Here is a 23118-nt window from a genome sequence, read left to right on the forward strand (position 1 = left end):
AAGATTTTGGTGCAACTAATTGAATGATAAAAGAGTTATGTAATATACAGCCCATGGTGCTTGGAGCGCGTGGAATGAATGGGGTTCGTGCAGTGTCACGTGCGGAACGGGTCTGAGGAGACGTGACCGAGCTTGCGATAATCCATGGCCTTCAATGGGCGGAAACCCTTGCTTTGGAGACAACATAAACTACGAGATCTGCTCAATGCCAGTTTGTGCAAGTAAATAGCATTGTGTTTTCAAAAAGGTAGTTTTAAGTAAGCGCTTATTCTAATTAGTTTGCATCTAAGTCATGGCGGACGCTTTAGTGAACTAAATATATGAAGCCATACTTTAAACATTGTTCGATTGGGATATACCGATCAACTCTCCCTTATTTAGCTGGCACAATTTTTTATTAAAGTCCGTACTTGTTTGTTTTTTGCACACAAATGTACTATAAGCAGCTGTTTTACTGTGTAATGATCTTGCGGTTTTCCTCGATTAATTTTGAACAAGCGAGTAAAATGTATTTCGCTGCGTCTGTAATATATAAAAATTAAACGGAAGCATTATGTCTTCGTAGGCCACTTTAATTTTAAATCTTTACTTATATGCAAATATATTATTTAAATTCACGGTGTATGTATCGTTTTCCTTGACAAACACATAGTCATTTTTAGGCAACTATTTATATCAACATGATTTGGAACTTAAAACCGGTGTGAAGTTTACCGTGCGCCGCGCAGAATAGATATAATGTCCGGTGTGCAGTACATTCGCAATTGTTCTGATCGTCCCCAAATATCTAGGTTAAAGACATATTCAATTCAAACAAAAACACTAACCTGATATAAAGTTGGTCGGGTTATTCCAAGCGAACATTTTTTAAGGATGGCCTCACAGTTATACTTATCTACTCTTTCCCCTTGTAGCACTCTTTAATATCATTATATATATAACATAATACATGTTTTCATATTTTTAAATATAAATAATAGAAACAAATCCGAGGAAGATAAATATATATGTAAACTTAAAATAAACATACAATGGGTGTAAGCAACTGTAATTAAAGGATATTAAGAATCAAATAAACTAGTTACCAAATTAACCAACTGACATGAACAATTATTGTATTGTATAGCCAAGTGCTTCTGTTTATCACTCAATAAATGAACCCATATGTTCGAAAAGTAACACCGACTGATGTCCTTATCTAACTTTTTCCTAAACTAAGTCTGCATGTTCCTTTTTTAATAAAACGGTGCATTGTAAAACGTTACGAGAGTTGTCCGCATTTGCTTGATAACATTTTACCATCGAACGAAATGTATTGATAACAAGAATAAGGACGATTTATAACAATTAATATAAATTGTATGTTATAAATTGGAAATTTTATTTGTTTCTATGACTTTTTACAATTACTAGTCTTAAATGCCATGACAATAAAGAAAACATAATCATTATATATGTCAATTTTATTTTAATGTTATTTTTAGCATGGACGGATTGGGGATCATGGAGCTCTTGTTCTGACACTTGTGGTTATGGCCTCAAAGAGCGCTATAGGAATTGCAGCGGAACGTCTGACATGCAGAACTTCTGTGTTGGGTCTGATGTTCAAAATGTGATGTGCAAAACATCATGTAATGAAAACAGATGTAAGTATATTCAAACAGAGAATGATCAAACAATGTAATGCTGAAATCCATATTGTATTATGGAATTGCTTCATGTTGTCAAGTACTAATTACCGATTATTTAGTTAGCGGTAATCATGTAAACCATGTTTCCTACTCTGATAAACTTTATTTGGAAAGTTCCCCAGTAAAACAAACCTTCTGTTAACTATTATATTTTGTTTTCTAACATCATTTATTATGTAAATGTCATCTACCAAAATCAGGTTATTAAACCGAAAATTGATGTCAGAGATGAGAGACAACACTGCCGATCGATTAATGTGTTTACTTTTCGCATCTCAAAATGACTGCCACATGTCCGCTTAACACGTGTTAAGAAAGTGTGCAATTGTGTCATATACTGGCCGATTACGCCAAGTGACCATGATATCCAGGTGTAATAAAGACTAATTATATAATAATTTTTTTTTGGCTTGAGGGGTATGGGTTGATCTAGACATTCCGCTGACATCAGATGATCACTATTATCGGGTGACCGCTAGGTCTGGTTGAACTGTACTTAAATCAGGTGTTAATCAAATGTCATTATTGTTTAATTTCATCTATTAATGCATTAATATCAGTGTGATTTATTGCATTTAATCCGGTATAATAATAATCCGTCTCTAGTTGGCTATTTAAAATACAGCATTCCTGAACAACATAATAAACACACTGGTCATGGCGGGTGCTAACAATTAGCGTTAATATTTACTTTTCCACCGAAACGAAGTAAATGGGATCGATGGTGCTTCAATGCAATAGCTTTAAACAGGAAATGCAAATTGTGTGTAATGAACTCCCTTATGTTAAGTATCCCTATTTATCGATTGGGTACACACACGCAGAAGTGTGCATGGAATACGATGAATAGTAAGTATTTTATGTCTTGGTAATTATATCTTGAACAAATTCAAATTTGGGCACAATAATCCGCTGTGATCATGCATTTGTGGATCGGTCGACCAACTCAATCAACTACAATTAATGGCCCACGAGTTATAATGGTTTGACAGTATGTAGGAAGAATATTACATTTCGGTGTGATGATTATTTAAGTATTCTGTTTTATGTCGTGTTCATATAAATTCAATCCAAAAGAGGTCAATCTGACGCCATCTTTCAAGTTTAGGCTCGTTATGGAATGTAGTTAAAAAAATCAATGTGTTGGTTGTGTTGAAATGCTACGTTATGCGTCTACGAAGTGGTATTATACATATTTTGTTAAGTGCGATAAAACGTTAGTTTGGTATTTTTATATCGAAAACAAAGCTTTTTAAAATATTGTATTTTAGTACAATCAGTGTTGGCGAAAACAATCATAATTTAATTTGAATATTTTAATATTAATTCTTAATTCATTATACCAAGCAAAATTCAGAATATTACATATCTTGAGTCCCATCCATTATGAGGAGAACACTTGTTTTACATTAAACTTAAAACACAATTGTTATCAGAAATCGCTGTTCGTAAATTGTTGTTATAATACTAGATTAAATTTACCAAAAGTCATGTATACAAAAAACATAACTTATGTTTTGTGAATATGCTACCAGTTATTTCAAAATGTAAGAAGTTGTTCATGACTTAAACAGCTATATTGGCCATCCCGGGTTATATCTTAAGTAAGATGATTGTTTTGATGGTAGATCACGGACAACATTACTTCTTTGAATGAAATATAAACTAAAAGCACTTGCTACTCTCACGAATAATTATATGATGAACCGTTCAGCAATCTGAAGAGGACATTTGCAGCCGTGTATGTCTTTGTCAAACTTTAGTATATGACATAAAACCAATCATACTGGTTGAATTGTTTAAAAACACTATTTTTGTATTGCATTTGATATATATATGTATTAGGGGTCTCTCAAGAAATGCCTATGCGAAAATTTCGTCGAAATTAAATTAGTATTTTTCCATCAGTCATATCTGTGTACAGTGTTCAATGCATACAAAACAATAAAAATAGTCTCTTTAAATGATTCATGCTATCACCCATTTTTGAATTTTATTGAAATCCAAAGCAAATATATGGCCAGAGTATAGTTCATGTTGTCATAGTTATTGAACATAAGGGGCACGTGTGCATTTTAATTTACTTGAATTTTAGTTTGAATTCATGTTTTATAGGTATCAAAGTTTAACGTTTTTCTGCCTAATATTTTCAAGTATGTATCGTTTATAAGTTGTTTTTCATTTTTGAAAATGGTGCGTTTCTTTTATTCTTAAAAAACACAAGATAACTCCTTCTTATAATTTTCATATATCCTATTTGTTACAATAGTCGCCAGTCTGCATTCATATTTCAATTTTCATCGGTTATGCAAGATTATCACCTTATGCCAATTGAACAACAAATACTATAATGAATGCATTTTCTATTTAAAGACCAGTTGGTGATCCCTACGATATACTTCTACGCCCGGGCACCAGCATCTCTCTCTTTATCAACAGGTCAGACTGTTGTTTACACAACGGTCGAGGCAAACGAAGGCCAAGGCTATGACCCGTCAAGCGGCAGATTCACTGTGTCAGTACCTGGACTGTATTCGTTTGCAGTTCAATTCTGCACTGAAAATCAGAAAACAGCTTATTTAGAAATTGTAAATCAATATAAAACGTTACAAAAGTCTTCGTTCGAGGATCAGAATGTGAACGGAAATTATCTAAGCGTGTCCATGCAGGTATTTACCAAGGCTGATGTGTCAGACCAGATCTGGGTGAAATCATCAGATTTTACCACATCTGCGTTCCAAAATGATGATGTTTTCAGACGAAATTCGTTTACGGGAGCATTGGTACACGTGTAAAGACAGCATAATCAGCATTAATAAATGCGTCGCAATGATAAATATCGTGCCATGCAATAAATTATATTCCAAAAAATGCCATTTTGTCCTTATGTGTTAATGACTTAATAATGTACATGTGTTAATCAGTTATATCAGTTATATCTTAATTTTTACAGATGCTTTTAATCAACTATGTAAACGATGGCGAAGCGAACAGAAAATTGATGACGGTAAATAAATGTATTTTCGTGTTTTTTTTTTCTTGAGGAGTCGGTAATTATAGTACACATGTGTTTTCTACGTGAAAAAAACCCACAAAATTATTCACAACAAATGTTATCACATTTATATTTCGTATTTGTGTTGTGTTTACCCGACAAATCTTACATACGGTAGCTGGATATATATCAAATCATCAAATATATACAGAGAGAGAAAATGTGTTAGACCGTTTCATTTTCCCAAAAAAATCGTACATACGGGAGATTAATTTACAGAGATTACCAAATTATATATAGACAGTGAAATGAGTCAGAACGTTTATTTACCCAACAAATTGTACATACGGTATATTAATTTATAAACATTACCAAATATATACAGACAGTGAATATGTGGTAGAACAAATCAACAAAGGACTATTCTGTAAAATGTATTTAAACTTTATAAATCATGTTAATAAGTAAGATACCACCAGGACTATACCACACATACATTAGTGTTTCATTGTATGGCCTTGATGACTTATTAGTACAAGACAACAATTGCGTGATCTAGCTGGAATATGTGTTCAATAGAGTCATTGCTCGGCCTAGCAGTGATATTTGTACAACACAATAATTGCATGACATATGTGGGATTTTGGTACGGTACAATGATTAAATGGCCAAGCACGGATATTGGTACAATACAATCATTTGCATGACCCTTTATGGTATTCTTGTAAAATACAATGATTGCGTGTCCAAGTAGGGATATTGGTACCATACAATCATTGTATGACCATTATGGAATATTGGTACGATACAATCATCGCGTACCATAGCTGGAATATGATTACAGTACAATTATGCCCTCACAAAACTGTAATTACTCGATTGACGTTATTTGAAATTTATATTAACATTCATTATTTATGGTAAACTAATAGAGTCAAAATCGTAACTTCATGCAATTGGGCATACTTTCTATTGTATCTATTGTTACCTCGACATGGAAGTCTTCATTGAATATTCATAATCATATTCATTGAATTACATTCAAATAAGGTAGTACCAAAGTCAAAATAATAAATTTGATCATGTCACTGTTAATTTTAAATTACAACAAACCTGATTATATGTAAAGTACCTATAGTATAAAACCAAAGATATATTGGGTTAATCAGATATTGAAAACCCCATCTCGAACATGTGGTATTAGAGCTAAAGAGCGCTTGCCTGCAATAGGCGGACCGATAAGAGTGGACATCCTTGGGTCAGCGACAACAAAGGTCAGCGACACTTACACTCTTGAAAGCATCAACAATAATCGTGCAGGCTTAACATAAGGCAAACTTATGATACTGAAATGAGCTTCAAATGTGTCCGTATGGCAAGGACCCCAATATTCCGCCTTTTGTATTCATATCGAAAAAAGACACACAATGGATGTGTGGAATTTTGAACGCTGGTAAATGAAATGAGTTTATTGTGACTTTTCTCATATTAAAGTGTCCGCCCTCTAGCAAAATAATGAGTGAGTAACGCGTGACACAGCTTACTAAGTGTTAAGTTTTTGCCATAAATCTGACTATGTCAAAAATATTTTAACCAATATATAGAGATGCGGAACTTCACACTTCACACGCATGTTTATATGTTCGCAAAATGTCATTCATCTAGCATCAATAGTTTTTGAGTTACGCGCAACACACACAAGTTGAACAGATATACCGAAGGACTATTTAGAATCTATGTACCCCCACCTACATGACGAATTGTGTGTACAGCAAATGGGAAATGTGTTTATTGTTCCCAATTGAGAAAGTGCCGTCTTCCGGTACTTTATAAAGAAAGAAAACGAATGTTAAAATTAAGAACATATAAATTGAAAACACACATATATATGTTTGTTTTTCCAATTTCACAAATTCATATTTATGAAATTAAACAAAATGTTTATTACGGTTCGGAGCAGGTCGCATGAGGTTCAGGTACACCAGTCCTCAAAGACTTGATGTGATGACCTAGATGGTTTAGGTTGAGACATATATTGTAAAGTGGAAACAAGGTTTCTCGAGATTTTCTCATATAACCTAGATTCGAGTTGGGCCTATATATTCCAAAGATAACTATTCTGGCAAAGTTTCAGAAAGATTAAGTCATACATGTGACATCTAGTATGGTAACAATTTATTTTTCTAACATTTGACATGGTGACCAATATTTTGGAAACACGTGGCCCCAATTCAAACTCTGCCTACATATTGTCAAGAAAAACATTCTGACCAAATTTTATCAGGATTGAGTTGAAAAATGTGGACTATATAGAAACATGATTTTTCTGAGATTTGATTGGGTGACTTCTTTCTGAGCGCTCATTACCAAGTTTCGAAATCGGCCTCGATATTATCAAGAAAACTATGTTTTTACAAGTGTCATACACAATGGGTCACACATCTGGTTTCTATAGGGATTTCAAGACTTGAGCCCGGGCTACATATTGTCAAAATAAACAATAAAATCACGCATTTGTTTTACGAAATTGTCTTAGAGTTGTCACTGGTGGATGTTATATAATGAATATTAATTATTATGGTGTTCCATGAGTGTGGCTATTTATATAATAATATTTATTTAATGCATTTTTATTATTATAGTGTTCCATAAGTGCGGGTTCGAATTTTCCGTTGAGTTTTATAAAGACTCAAACCTATATCAGATTGTCTCTACTTTATATAGTGCTGCATATATAATCAATGGAATTCCAGATATGAAGACAACCTGACAATGTAACATACATAAACATATGATGGTCATCTTTTGTTAAAAGTTCTATAGAAAACCATATAATGATCAATGGACGAGTGTTTAATTATTGCGATCAATCACGTCAACTTTTTTCCGAGCTTTATCTATGAGCAACATCATGTTCTAGTATTATACTCTGGAGATTACATTGGTATATGTTAAATGCAACATGCTCAAATAAGATTGTGATGTTGACATTTTAACGTAAACATGACACATTGGGGTTTGTTCAAACACGTATTAGATTGACATTAATAAAGTCACATATATGTGCTGCTAGGATGCTCCTATGTCTCGTACTTGATGTTCTCGCCTCGGCAATGTAGCTCATCTTCAGAGGACACGGGATTATCAAGCGTCTGTCGCGTCTCGTGATTACTTCATCGCACGTGGCACTGCATGTGCTCCTTAACGACCACGTATTCCATCCTACCTGCAGTGACGCTCAAGATATGCGCACATAATACAAACTTTAGTTACACTTAAACATATTTTTTTCTTTTTGTTTTACCAAGATTCGAAAGTTTCAAAGTTAATACGAGACCAATACTAGATGATTGAACATTTGTTATAATAATTATGGCGTACCGCATATGAACAAATTAACGTCGTTCGTACAATAATCGTTTTAAAGCATTTTCTGTCTGCATTAATGTATGCATGTCTGTCTGACAAACACCTGTCCGAAAAAGTATACATACACTTAATATACGCGTATCGTTTTTATGATATAAAGATGTGTGCATATAATTAAAACTAATATCAGCACAAATAATGTCGCATTTTCAACTTCTTGTATAACATATGCCTTATGACATATAACGAAATGCGGCAATGCGAAAAAGTTGTTTCAAAAGTGAAAACCTCTAGTTTTAATTAATATCAACAGATGTCTCTTGTAATGTGTATATTATGTGCCGTACTGACCTAATCATACATACGATAACTAAGTTAGTTGCGAGGAATAAATGACAAGTACCAATTATAGAAGTTAGTAATACCCATATGGCAATTAAAAACAAGTCCGTACAAACCATAGACACCAAAGTTTCTTTGGACGATACTTAGTATTTCGTTTCAAATCGTGATTACTTGAACAAAGAAAGAAATATAATGCACAAGTTATGTATATCGCCCTTATAAAAAAGAAAGTACGTAAACAATTGAAGTGCTAAACAACATTAAATATCGAACAACCACTGCATATTCGATGTACATATTGAAAATCATCATGATTTCGTTTGAGAATGCTGCTACTTTTTCGGTGTTCAATATCAGATCAGTAAAGGTAGACGGAGCCTTATATAAATTATTGCACCAGTGCAGTGTAATGTATTTTGTTATATATACGAACGCTATTTAAGACATTTAATAATAATGCACTGCTTCCGACACAGTGAATTTTGGAAAAGACACGCATTCCGATAATGTGCGGCAGTGATGTCTAAAATATGTTCATTGTGAACTTTAAAAGCCTTGATTCGATTGGCTTTTGCCTCGCAGGCTCACTTAACAACTCACATTCGGCTAGAGTTTGCTATAGCCATTTCTCAGTTCTCGTACAGTTCATCGTTTTACTTAAGGTTCATGTAAAGTGTAAAAAGGCGTATTCTTCACATAGGAATACTTCAATAGATATTATGGCAATAAATTCAATTTATAAGTCAATAGCCTCGTAAACACTTGTACAACATATACGAAAATGCTAATAAAAAATATGATGCAAAATGTTGCTTTTGAAGAAATATACAGCGCATGCATGAAATTATCAAAATAACAAACGGAGTTAAATTGAACAAATTCCTTTGGTCAAAATATTGTATACACTTAATGTTAGGTAATACAAATGAAAAGTCCACACAACACACACCAACAATCCTAAAATATGCAAAAGAAAAACATAAAAAAATGTCAAGAGTTAACACAATAATTGGGAACAACTTTAAGTATGGTGGACTTACCAGTGAACCTTCATTTTCACAATTGCTTATTTACTCGCAATACAGTACTCATTATAGTCAAAAAATGACACAATTACAAATAATAAACTATATTACCAAAAGGGAAACACTTTGATTGTTCATTTGAAATATATAGGACTCGGAACGACGACTAATTGGCTTACTTAAACAAATTACAACATGTTTATGTCACATCTCGAACTCCATACACGTTAGTTAAACATGTGGGGCATAAAACATCCGGTTTCAAGGAAGTCGACATAACAATATTTCATTTAACGATCTAGGCATTATATTTGTGGGATCGGAAAAATGAATTATAAAAATGTTGGGCACACGTACATATTAAACCAACTGAACACTTACATTTCTATAAAAACCTTGCCATCGATCAAAAAATGCATTTGTTATTGTCTTGTCATGTTTACTTGTTCAGGTAGCCATTATTTGCCGGAAGTACATTCGAAAAATATTTCGTTTCAAAATCGATCATTTATAAATTACTCACGATCCGTTTGTTCTAAAATTTGTATGATTTGTTTATGAGGTAATTTCAAGTTATGTTATACAGAAAAAATTTAATATAAGCAATATTTAATAAATTCGCAAATACGAATAAATACACATTTCTGACCAACATGGACGACCGATGAAATTAAATCGGAAGGAGAGTCAATTATATCAAGATTCTTTTCAAATAGTGCGTTTCAAGTAAGTGTCATTGTTATGGAGATATTATGAAAATGATATATTTTCATTAATTTTATTTTTTAAGATCATAACTCTTATTGATCGCATGATTTGCGCGTGGAAAGTTAGTATTTTTCCAAAATCTATAAATAGCTACTCTTGGCATTGACATGTTCATTTTGAAATACGCATAGTGTCTTTGTGGGGATGTATTGACGCAATTCAATGCTAGGAGTACCTTACATATAACTTGCATATACTGTTGGTGTTTTTATTTGGTGCATTTGTGTTTTTTTAATGAAATTGAGAATTTGCCATACGTTGCAATATTTTTGCTAATAATTACATTATCACTAACATTTGTGAGTGTTTTATTTTTAATTGTATACATATATGGAATAAAAATGTGATTATTGCAACTATATGTAAATTTCATTAACTTATTTTGGGTATTACTGATCATTTTTATATTTTAAAATTTCATCTATGTGGGGTCATTTTGGGACTTTACATGAACCTTAAAAGTGCGGGTTCATGAATGTGTGTGGTTAAATAAAACATAATTTTTATAGTAGTATACTCAATTGGGCCAATCATATGTATTTAGTTTTAGTCGATTAATGATCAATATCACAACTGCCGGTTCTTACATACTTAAATCTTAACGACAACGCGAAACATAGTTTAAGTAAACCGCATATAAATAGTATTAACAATATATAATTACCTAGTCTAGGTAAGGTATTTAAACTCCGACTTCCCATATATTCTCAATCGGGTACGCCTATTAGTACTTCGTTTTTTACAGCAACTCTGGAAGTAAGAAGCAAATAAATTACAAAGTCATCAAGATTCAAGCGAATTGACCCATTTGAAGACTTATTCAGAGTGATAAATGACGGAAACAACTGCTTTGGTGAAAACATCAATTACGAAATATGCAATAAAAATATTGTCATGTATTGGTTTTCAAATACAGTTTATTAGCACTTGTGTAATCATATTTAAATCCATCAAGCGATTTAAAGAAACATTCTTACCATAGAAAACAATATAAGGTATCATCACTCAAACCATTCATTGTTTAAGCGAAGAACAAATGCAGTCGGAATAATTGATACCTTTTTAACTAATTGCTTCTCCGCATGGACTTGGGGCGATAAATGGAATGCTGATTTCGGACTCTATGGACCCTATGCAAACATTAACAAAATCAAGGAACAACATTGCATATTTCAGTATATATATATCAACATTAAACGTCTCTTCAGGGTTTTACTAAATGCATTTATTATTGGTTGGAATTAATACAATTATTTGTAATGGGAGAATATAGACAATACATGTGTTAATTCCTGAATGTTATATATTTCATTTACTATTTGCTTGTCACATAGGGGGCGTCAGCGTGTTTTCCAACTCATGTTGATCCAATATTTGGAAGTAAACACGTAACTGTACCGGCCCAACTGTGTTATAACAACTTTTCTGTTAAGTTTCGATATAGTACTCATATCTGAATTCGACATTCATACATTTACCGTGCATGAAAGAAACACACCTTTTCACATTCAGACAACACATTCACAATACACATATGAACTATTTACGCTATATTTGAATTGAATCCGATTGGCATTAATTAGATTTCTTAAATTAACATTTTTGCTATCACTTGCAACGAAAACCAGAGTTATGCGTACACCATAATGACAATGTAATAAAAGCCCATGGCCTTCAAAATATCACTTTTGTTAAATCTTGTAAAAATCCATTTGTACTTTGGAGGGGGAGATGTTACTCAAAATATTTATTTACGAAATATAGTTTAGGTTCTCGAGACTTAAGTATACACTGAAGGGAATCATTCATATCTTTGTCACAGATAAATTAACTTTTTGCAAAGTCACATATTTATGCGACCGACCGGAACAATTTACGAAACATTTGTAGAGCATCACTCAAATTCAGATCCTGCAAAGTCGCATACAAGTTTGCCTTGCGGTTTAGACGAACTTTCGTGTAGGGATTGAAGGCGCACGTAGCAAAACGCACAACGACGGACTCAGTGCGATCACACATGCTTTTACCAAACACTTTTTGCTATGGCGAGGTTGCCACTAAAATTTAATCTACATGAGTCACGTTTCTGCCTTCGATAAACAGAGTACCTTAGAAGTTCTTGAAATAACAAACGTATATATTGTATTTAAGTGTTACACATGTGTGACACCCGTCTTATTGAAGGATTAAAATAAAAAGGAAAGATTGATTGTATTGATTTGATTAATATAACAGTACATCAGAGCTCATTGTCAAGAGGGATTCAGAGATATGGTAATCCTATGGTATTTCCAACCTTTCTACCGAAAGACGACAACGACTGCAATGCCATTTCCTGTGTTGTCACCTGCACAATTCCAAGACTGTATTTAGGATCAATAAGCATTTTGAAATTGGGACATAACTACCCGAACCTAGGTTTATGTGTAACATAAAGCAAAACAGTGAGTGTATAGTATATGCGCAATCAGATACAGATGGCATCTACATAATCAAGACATGTTGCTCTTTCATTTCCGACGATATGACACGATATAGATTAAAAGACACCCGCCGGTATGTTTAACTTAGCCGGTAGTTTTTTTTACGGAATATCTGGCTAAATTTGATACTCAGTTGAAGCACACAAAAACAAACCATTTAATACGAAGCTTGTGGTAATTTTTAACTCCCCATGGGCCTCAATCATTTGTAGGCTATACATATTTTTTTTACCAAACATTTATTATCGCTAGAACAAATTCGATGAATTTGCATGATATCAATCCCTGTTAATGGAAATGAATTAATAATTTTTAACTTCAGTTATTTCGCCTTGTCAAAACATGGTGTATTCCTCATGTTATGTTTGACATAGACTTCATATCGTTATCAGGGTATTGACGAGTTACAATCCAGTCGCCTATTAGAAGTCAACCTCTTACTGCTTAAAAAACAAACATTATCTTATCAAATACTGAATTAAAAAAATAACTCGTTGTTTCTTGAGAATAGGCCACATATCTTGTTTGTTAAGAGTTTGTAACATATTTACATTATATTGTTATACGGTTATATATGAATATTTATATCTTTGCATGAGCGTTCAATGAACGCCTTGGTGGTTACATTTGTATTGATGACATTTGTATTATGTGCCATACAAAAGAATCAGTAACATTTTAGAATGAACATTGAATGGTGCGGTTGAGTTCATGCAGCACAAAACCTAATGACAAGAAAAAATCTAAACACATCACTCTTAAATAGTTCGCAGATAAATAAACGTTTTAACGTTTTAACACATTGCATGTCAATATTCTTTAATTTTAATAACAATTATGATACTACAAGAACATATAACATATTTAAGACATAGTGGTGTGTGGAGAGATAAGATGATTTACCTTTGACTGAAAAATAAACATCAGACAAACCCATCATGTACCTGAAACATGTTTTCTCTATAAACTTTTCATTTGAATTGATCGCATACAATGAATTTATAAATTGCAACACTTAATTAAACTTTTTGCAAATACAATATTGTCCGACAGAGCACGACAACACGTTTTTACTCATATATTCACACTAGTAGGCGTTGTGCTTTATGATACAAAGTTGTGCATTTGCATATTAAATAATTCAGCCTCAACAAGTTTTACACCCAACCAATTTCAGTCCAAAATTTTAAGAACATGACCATTGTAATTTGAACGCTATAACATTATGCAGTGTTGTGGGTTTGATGGTCACTTCTTGTACAAATTCAAGTTTCTGAAAGTAGAAAATACTAATGCCACTTAATGTTCTTACTCATTATTAAGTTTATGTAAAATGTATGACGTACTTATCTAGTCGTACATACACCTGGTAAGAAACGTAAACAAAAACATTTAACAAAACAATCCAAATGGTGCATTTGGAAAATTACGATTAAACCTAACTTTCTGTAAACGAGTATAAGTAATCATTTACATAACTCACAACACTTTACACATTTTGATAAACGTGCTTGAACTTTGAATAGACATATTTGAAAGTACAAAAATCTAGTCCCATATAATGTTAATAACAAAGTTACTTTTCGGCAAGGTCCTCAGAAATAAGATCGATATAAGCATCTTTAATATTCGTCACTAAAAATACAACACATTGTAAACATAGTGATCATGAGCCGCAGAAATCTGTATGCATGGTCTTTTCACCATTTTGCAACCTGAACTATTTATAATGGCGGTGTATGCAAAATCGAAAACTAATTCTAAATAAGATACGCACTAGCAATCGACTTAAGAAGTAATATAGATCAATAAAGATTTTAAAAGCTAGTTAAATTCAGTTGCAAAATTACCAAATGCTCATAGTCAATCAAAGAACGCCGTTTAAATTAGCATTAATACAAATTCCAGAAGTTTAACTGCAGTTGTCAATAACACTAACGAAGTAAAGATAAATACGACGTAATTCTAAACTTATCAATATGTGACAATTGGATAAAGTGCTTACACAGCAAATGTAACTAGGCAAAATGCAACTACCATGTATCAGAAAGCATATTACAGTAGTTAAAATAAGAATGTCATAAAACAGCATGCATGTTCTGTATTTAAATAAGATTGTCATTTAACAGCATGCATGTACTGGCGGAAATTCCCTTCCATAGGCATACCCATGCACAGGAAAATGTTATCATTTTACCTGTGAATGCATTCTTCATTTGCTCCGTTGCATACTTGCATGAACATAAATTGAACGACTTTATGGTTAAGTTTTTATTAGGATTGCGAACGTTGTTTCATATGACATTTACACGTAACAGAATCATGTAAAAATAAACCTTGAAGGTTGGGATTGAGTTCCTCCAGCGCAAAACCTATAACAAAAAAGTCTGCAAATTTAAAAATTAAAAACGGTTCGCATATAAATATACTTTTTTAAGGTTAACACATTGCATCACTTTTTTATTCAATTTCAATAATGATAATGATTTTGCAGGAACACGAAACACATGGATGATCACTTCTTTTACAAATTCATGTTTCAACTGTTTTGGAAGTAACAACTCCTAATATCCTAATATCACTAGATGTTCTTTCTCATGATTAAGTATGGATGCAGAGTATTGTGTACGTATTTAGACGTGCATATTACGGATTAGTAAGTTAAATAAACATGAAAAACTTTAGTGCATTTGAACCTTTATAATAGTCGCTGGATTTGTTTTAACGAAATCAAGTTAGTCTTGATATAATTCACAATAAACATGTGAAACGTTTTAATTAGAAACGTAGTCACATTATTTTTTTATGATATGATCCGAAAGGTTTTAAGAAACAAGTCCGATGTAAGACTTGTAAATCTACAACGTGAATACAAATATATAGCAAATTGCAACAGTATGATCATGGGCCGCAGAAATCTGCTTTTTCTTTTCGATCATGAGTTTTTAGCATAAACAAATTTAACTAGCAATATGTTCGCCGTGGCGTAATTGATACGGTGTCCGCCTATCGAGGTCACGGAGTCGATCCCCACTCGGGGAGCGTTCTCTCGATCTTCCCCAAGGACACCAAAGACCGGTTTTAGGCCCAGGAAACGGACTCGAGAGCGTTTCTTTAAGATATAGGCTTTCGATGCAATCGAGCTAAAGTAAATATTGGTTTTAAATAACCAGTATGAGGAATTGTTCGAAGTGTCCTGAAACGCGGATCCTGGCATGTGTAATTTGATTACAATCACTTTGCTAGAGAAACGTTATTAAGCACATGGAAATATTTAATTACATGCGTATATAACCAACATTGATATGTGTCCGACAAACGAATTAAAAATCTACAACAAAGAAGTAACCGTTAAAACTAAATGCTAGCCATATTTCTGCGATAACATCACTCATATATGATATAGTCAATACATATTGACACACAAAGTACTTTTCAACAAGAATATATCATTAACAATCTTAAACAATAAGGTGTAATAAAGATGACACGCTATGACATTTTATTAATATGATGTGTTTACATTGTGCAAGCACTCTTATACTAAAAAATACTTAATTAATTATTTTAACAAACGCCTATGTAAAGTATATTCGGTGCAAGTCGTGAAATCAGGTACATTATAACATGCTATAAGTTATGTCGTCCAAACATAACAACGTATGACTCGGATGCCGGTAATGTCAGCCTGCTATTTGTATTAATCAACTAGGAACCTCATTTTAGACACTTGCGGTGTGATTAATTTATAATGATATAAGAAATGTATTTGTCTAAGTATTTGTAACCTAGTCTGTGAAAGGCATGTACGTCTTAAACGTCTGTGTATATCCAATACGGGTTATCATTTATTACTGTTATCTATCAAGCATCACGATTATTAAACAACAGGGACAAAGTGTGTTTGTTACAAAATCATCATAAAAGCACGTACGGCTTAGAATGATTACCAATAAAGAATGCTTAACAAGCCAACATGCCGGTCCATATCTATATTTATTTTAATAAATTATTTTGTTATTACGTTCATTGCTATTTCGTCTGGTTACGCAAATTCGACAATGACTAGGCAAGATAACAGTAAAACTATATAAGTAGTGTTGAGCCCATGTAGCAAGATTATAGTGTAAGCAAACTTTTGGAGATCGAGTCATGGCTTATCATTTCATTAATGGTTTGTTTAAACGGTTTATAAACGTGATTAACATCAATATGAATTAATTTCATATTTAATCATTAAGTGAAAAAAAACGTTGTAAAAATGCCATTTAAGATTTGTTTCGAATGTCATATATGATATATAACATTAACACATTAACTGCATGTAAAATATTTCTGTTAATGCTATTGCGAAAATATATATTTTCCATAATTCATTGCGCTAATACAATTGTATTGATAGTGTGCTTGATTTACGTATCACTTTCAGGTTTCGTCTGCGTGATCGTTTTATCTTGCTGCCCTTTGTCAGGTAAATGAATGTGGTATGAATTGTTATTGTTTATCAATGGATTAAGTGTTTTTCTTTTGCTTTTTAAATAACAGCGTCATTCAGGAAGTCATATTAAATCTGTTTCAGGTTTTCTGCTGGACACGACCCCTACATATGGTAAGTTCTGAAAATAATTGTGGATATTATGTTGTCTGCATAGAAAGTATGCAACATGTGTATGTTGTATTTTATACATACATTTTAGATTTAATTATCGTATCATATAAATGGTTGAATTATTAGTTTTTAGTTAAGTAAAACCTATATATCATACCTGTATACACTTGTAATTGCTTAGATTGCTGCGAATATTAATAACCTCATGTTTAATCATGTAAAGCATGCGTTGACCAGGCTCAGAGCTGCGATGTGTTCAATAAAAGTTACGGAGTTTGCAATGACCACCATAATGCATACCAGACATGTCGCAAATTCTGCGGATTATGCAACTTAGGTACGTATCTGAATACGCATAAACAATTTTGTAGAATATCGTATAATAACGACTGATATGTTTGAAATGTTTGAAAAATGGGTTTGTATAAGAATTATAGGAGCTCTTTTATACAGGTCACAACGGGGACTACTACTTCATTGCAAATGTTATGTCTTATTTATAAGAAAGCAATATGTCTTTAAAACGCGAGTCTTGTAATTATATTGATCCAAGTCGTAAATTCAACTCAAATGACATACATCGTGTTGACATCATTTTTGTCAACCTTACGTGATGTTTTTGTCTCCATAATACGATATATATAAGTCAAAGCTGTACTTCTTGGCATCATTTTACACGACAATTAGTCAGTTGCAATGCTAGTGTTATATAATGGACAATGGTATATACATGTATTGCTGTTCATAGTCAACGGCGGATGGTCAATGTGGAGCGATGATGGGATCTGTGACGTTACATGTGGCAACGGAACAATGACGAGGACCAGACAGTGTAACGACCCAAAACCTCTCAATGGAGGAGAGGATTGTCAGGGTCCTTCTTTAAAATATGCAGACTGTCTTCTCAACAGTTGTCCAAGTAAGGCGAATCTATCTTTTGGTCGTTCGATGAGTCAATGAGAAATACACAACAACCTCACACATAATTAACTAATGTTTTTTTGTTTTTAAATTACCATTCACTTCACATCTTAGTTGGTGTGAAGATGAAATGTATCACATTGTACACACATCATTTAATTATCAAATAAGACGCTTTTGGTGCAACTCAGTGAATGCTAAACGAGTTATGTAATATATAGCCCATGGGGCTTGGAGCGCGTGGATTGAATGGGGGTCGTGCAGTGTCACGTGCGGAACGGGTCTGAGGAGACGTGACCGAGCTTGCGATAATCCCTGGCCTTCAAGGGACGGAAACCATTGCTTTGGAGACAACATTAACTACGAGATCTGCTCAAAGCCAGTTTGTGCAAGTAAATAACATTTAGTTTTCCAAAAGACAGTTTAAAGTAAGCGCATATTTTAGTTTTTTTGCATCTTAGTCATTGCATGGCGGACGCTTTAGTGAACTAAATATATGAAGCCATACTTTACAAATTGTTCGTTTGGGATATAACGATCAACTCTCCCTTATTGCGCCGGCCAACATTTGTATTAGAGTCCGTACTTGTATGTTTTTTGCCCTCGATTTCACTATAGGCAGCTGTTTTACTTTATGACGATCTTGCGGTCCTCCTCGATTAACTGTTATCAAGCGAGTAAAATATATTTAGCTGCGTCTGTCTTATAGGAAAATAATACGGAAACTTTATATCTTCCTTTGCCACTTTTATTTGCAACCTGTAATTTATTGCAAATATATTATATAAATTCACGGTGTATGTATCGTTTATCCTTGACACATTAATAACACAGATTCATTTTAGGCAACATGATTTGTGACAAATAACCGGTGTAGAGTTTACCATGCACCGCGCAGAATCTGTTGTGTAACGGGACTGCGGTTAACCTATTACACGTATTCTAGATGATGGGAAGCCACATGCAATGTCAAATTCAAAGACGTTGTTTCCACTAAGACTTTAGAAGGGGGATTGTGATATATTCCTCCTCATTGTATTATTGTTTTCAACACACATCGACTGACGTTATAGCGTGCATTTTGGCATACAAATTCAGGCAAAAACATTTTTGTCAAACATCAAAAATGAAAAAGAAATACACATCAAGCAATACCACTTACAACCATAATAAATGTGTTACATGTTGCAATTTAATAAAATATATACACGTATTTATTACTAATATAATTTCCGTTGTGCAGTACATTCGCAATTGTTCTATTCAGTCCCAAAATATCTAGGTTAAAGCCATATTCAATCGAAACTAAAACACTAACCTGATATGAAGTTGGTCGGGTTATTCCAAGCATTTTCTACGGAAGGCCTGACTGTCATATTAGCCTATTCTTACCCCTTGTAGCACTCTTTAATGTCATTATATCGAATAACGTACATTAGTGCCCAAACGGGTACCCGAAAAAATCTGAATCCGTGGGTCAAAAAAATACCCGCGAATCCGGGTCAAAGTTTCTGCGAACGATACCGGTTCGGGTCGCAAGCTACGAAGTACAAGATTACATGTTGAACGTGTAGTCAAACCATCTCTTTTAAACAAGTGAAGTAAAATCACTACCTTTTATCTGTTTAAGCAGTTTTGTTATTACAAATACCGGGTAAGCATAAATGAATAGAAGTGACGCACCAAAAGCATAAATGTCGAGTTAAATTTGATATTCAGATTCCAAAATAGTCACGTTAAAAACCGAAATTTGTATTTTAAAATATATTGACTTCAAAGTAAAAAAATGCAGTTAGAGCTTACAGTGAAAATTATTTTGGCTTCTCTCCTCAAAATAAGACAAGCTTTTTTTTTGCTTGACAGGTTGTTTTTCCTGTGCAAGCACTTTTGATCGCTACTTCAAGTAATACTTACGTTTGCTGATTAATTCAACAACGTTGTGTAAACTTAATTAATTTGTTTATGCAGTTCAGTTTTTTATTCATAATTAAATAAATCAAAACAATAAAAATTATGACATTCTAAACATTATACTTAACAAACCGTTGAATATTGAAGAAATCTTAAACATGCTATGACAGTAAATGTAGTTTTATTTTAAGTATTATCTGACCCGACCCGAATTTTATCGAGTATTTTAATTTTGAGCCGCCGACCCGACCCGAAGAAAATTTTTGACCCGTGTGAGCTCTAACATACATGTAATACATGTTTTCATATTTTTAAGAATAAATAATAGAAACACACCCGAGGAAGATAAATATATATGTAAACTTAAAACAAACATACAATGGGTGTAAGCAACTTTAATTTAATGGAAATTTATAATCAAATAAACTAGTTACTAAATTAACCAACTGACATAAACAATTATTGTATTGTATAGCCAAGTGCTTCTGCTTATCACTCTATAAATTAATCTATATGTTCAAAAAGTAAAACCCGACTGATGTCCTTAAACTAACGTTTTTCCTTAACTAAGCCTGCATGTTGCTTTTTTAATTAAAAGGTGCATTGTTATATTTTACGAGAGTTGTCCGCTTGAGCTTCATAACATTAACCATCGTGCGAAATGTATTGATAATAAGAATAATGACGATGTATAACTATTAAGATAAATTGTATGTTATCAATTGGAAATGTCATTTTTTTCTATAATTACTAGTCTTACATGCCATGCCAATGAAGTAAACATAATCATTATATAAGTCAATTTTATTTTAATTTTGTTTTTAAGCTTGGACAGCTTGGGGATCCTGGAGCTCTTGTTCTGACACCTGTGGTTATGGCCTAAGGGAGCGCTATAGGAACTGCAGTGCAACGTCTGACATGCAGAATTTCTGTGTTGGGTCTGATGTTCAAAATGTGATGTGCAAAACATCATGTAATGAAAACAGATGTAAGTATATTCAAACACAGAATGATCCAACAATGTTATGCTCGAATCCAGAGTTCATGTTGTCAAGTACTTATTACCGATTATTTAGTTAGCGGTAATTATTTAAAACATGTTACGGACACTTATAAACTTTATTTGGAAAGTTACCAAGTAAAACAAACCTTCTATTATCTCGTATATTTTTATTTTTAACAGCATTTATTATATAAAAGGCAGTTTCTGCAATCAGATTTTTTAACCGTACATTGATGTCAGAGATGAAAGACGGTGTTAAGTTTACCATGCATCGCGCAGAATCTGAATTATGTCTCTTTGTTGTTTTGGTTGTGTAACAGGACTGCGTTTATCCTATTACACGTATTCTAGATAGTGGGAAGTCACATGCAATGTCAATTTCATAGACGTTGTTTCCGCTAAGACTTAAAATATTCAACCTCATAGGCATGGAATTAAATCAAGAACAGGTATTCAAGTTAATAAAATCAATAATATTTTTTTTAAGTATTTAGGATCACAGTGCTTGGGCAAGATTGTTAAATGTTAAACGTATCCCTTTAACTCACGATTTAACGTGTCTATCATTGTAAATTGCACGCGCTTACGGAATCAAAATTGAACGAAGCTATACAAGCGCAAAGACACTAATTACCGATTCTGTAGCAGTGTTGAATAGAGAACTTAATCGATCATAGCTGAAATGAAATATTAATTATATGTTATAACATTTCAAGCAGCTTGATAATAGCGATAATTGTAAAGTGTTCGGTATTAGATGCACGTTCGGCATTAGATGCCACCGCTCTAATATCATTCCATTCGCGTGCACAGTACACTCTCCTCGTATGTAAACTTAAATTATATATTTCATGACTGTTTATTTTCAGATCAGCTAGTGATTCCACAGGTTCATTTCTACGTCCGAATTGCTGAAGGTTCATCGACACTATCGCCAGGACAGAATATCATCTTCACAAATGCGCAAATCAACGAAGGTCAAGGTTATGACGTGGCATCTGGGAAATTTACTGTCTCCGTCCCTGGGTTGTATGCCTTCGCAGTCCAGTACTGCGTTCAGCCGCACCTATATGGTTACATTGATATTGTGAAGCAAGGCACCATTCTGCAAAGATCAATGTTTGAAAGAAGGAGTGAGGCATATCAGTGCGTGTCCATGCAGGCGTTCACCAGGGCTGCTATATCCGATCAGATCTGGGTAAAATCAGGAATCTCCAGCAGCTATCTCTATGACAATGAAAACATGTTCACATCGTTTTCTGGTGTGTTAATTCATGTGTAATATTCAAGCGGTCCATACTTTTCATCGTGCTGAAATTAATGCATGAAACGAAAATGCTGGTATTTTTTTTACATAAAACAGTACTGATTGTTATGCTTAACACCATAACATACCGATATATGATACAATTCATTACAAGGACAAAGACCGCTAACGTTATGAATCCGCGATCAGAAAACATTCTTTTAATTAACTTAAAAAAGAACTTGTTTTTCGTCTAAACGTGGTATCTTATATTTGTTTATTCATATAACATACGGAACTTCCTACAAAATGCTTGCATGTCTATTAATAAATCACCAGATATTTACATTTCAAGTACTCACTGGTTTTTCTTTTTTCTGATATTTATCGTTTGGACTGACATGTATTAAGCACATTATTATTTTAAATTTATCTTTATGTTGATCCTCCTGTTAATGTTGGTGGTACTTAAACTACGTATGTATGTGGTATTTTAAGACATAGTTTAAAAATCTCCACGCAGCGTTGTCGTTTCTTGCTCTCATGAACAATTGTTTTTGGATTTTTTTTTCTTAGAATTATATTATCAAAAGTAGTATCAATTTATTTCTTTTATATTTAGAAAATAATGTTTTAGTTAAGGTTCATAACAAAAAATAAATTACCCAAATTAAAAAAAGGGAAATGTAACAATTGTAAAATTAGTGTTCCGCGTGGCTATGCTCTCATCACGTGAATCGTTATAAAGGCAG

The 23118-nt window shown here is 33.2% G+C and overlaps 1 protein-coding gene across 6 annotated transcripts in view; it reads left to right on the plus strand.

The window, feature by feature from the left end:
* LOC127834392 (coadhesin-like) overlaps positions 1 to 23118 on the plus strand; it is a 73600-nt gene that overhangs the window by 19693 nt on the left and 30789 nt on the right. For 2 of the 6 annotated variants that reach the window (XR_008027914.1, XR_008027913.1), the window contains exon 5: positions 51 to 221. Coding sequence is in view for 4 of the 6 variants with exons in the window: in XM_052360214.1 (XP_052216174.1) it covers positions 16829 to 16850; positions 17106 to 17147; positions 17256 to 17285; positions 17509 to 17622; positions 18034 to 18204; positions 18428 to 18598; positions 20944 to 21105; positions 21990 to 22402 (1125 nt within the window). In the remaining 2 variants the exon portion in view is untranslated. Of the gene's footprint in view, positions 1 to 50; positions 222 to 1484; positions 1647 to 16790; positions 16851 to 17105; positions 17148 to 17255; positions 17286 to 17508; positions 17623 to 18033; positions 18205 to 18427; positions 18599 to 20943; positions 21106 to 21989; positions 22541 to 23118 lie in introns of those variants that run through there. The other 4 variants (XM_052360214.1, XM_052360216.1, XM_052360215.1 and 1 more) reach the window with 4 other exon arrangements.

This window comes from Dreissena polymorpha, chromosome 6, assembly GCF_020536995.1.
Source record: "Dreissena polymorpha isolate Duluth1 chromosome 6, UMN_Dpol_1.0, whole genome shotgun sequence".
In the NCBI taxonomy this organism is placed as follows: Eukaryota; Metazoa; Mollusca; class Bivalvia; order Myida; family Dreissenidae; genus Dreissena; species Dreissena polymorpha.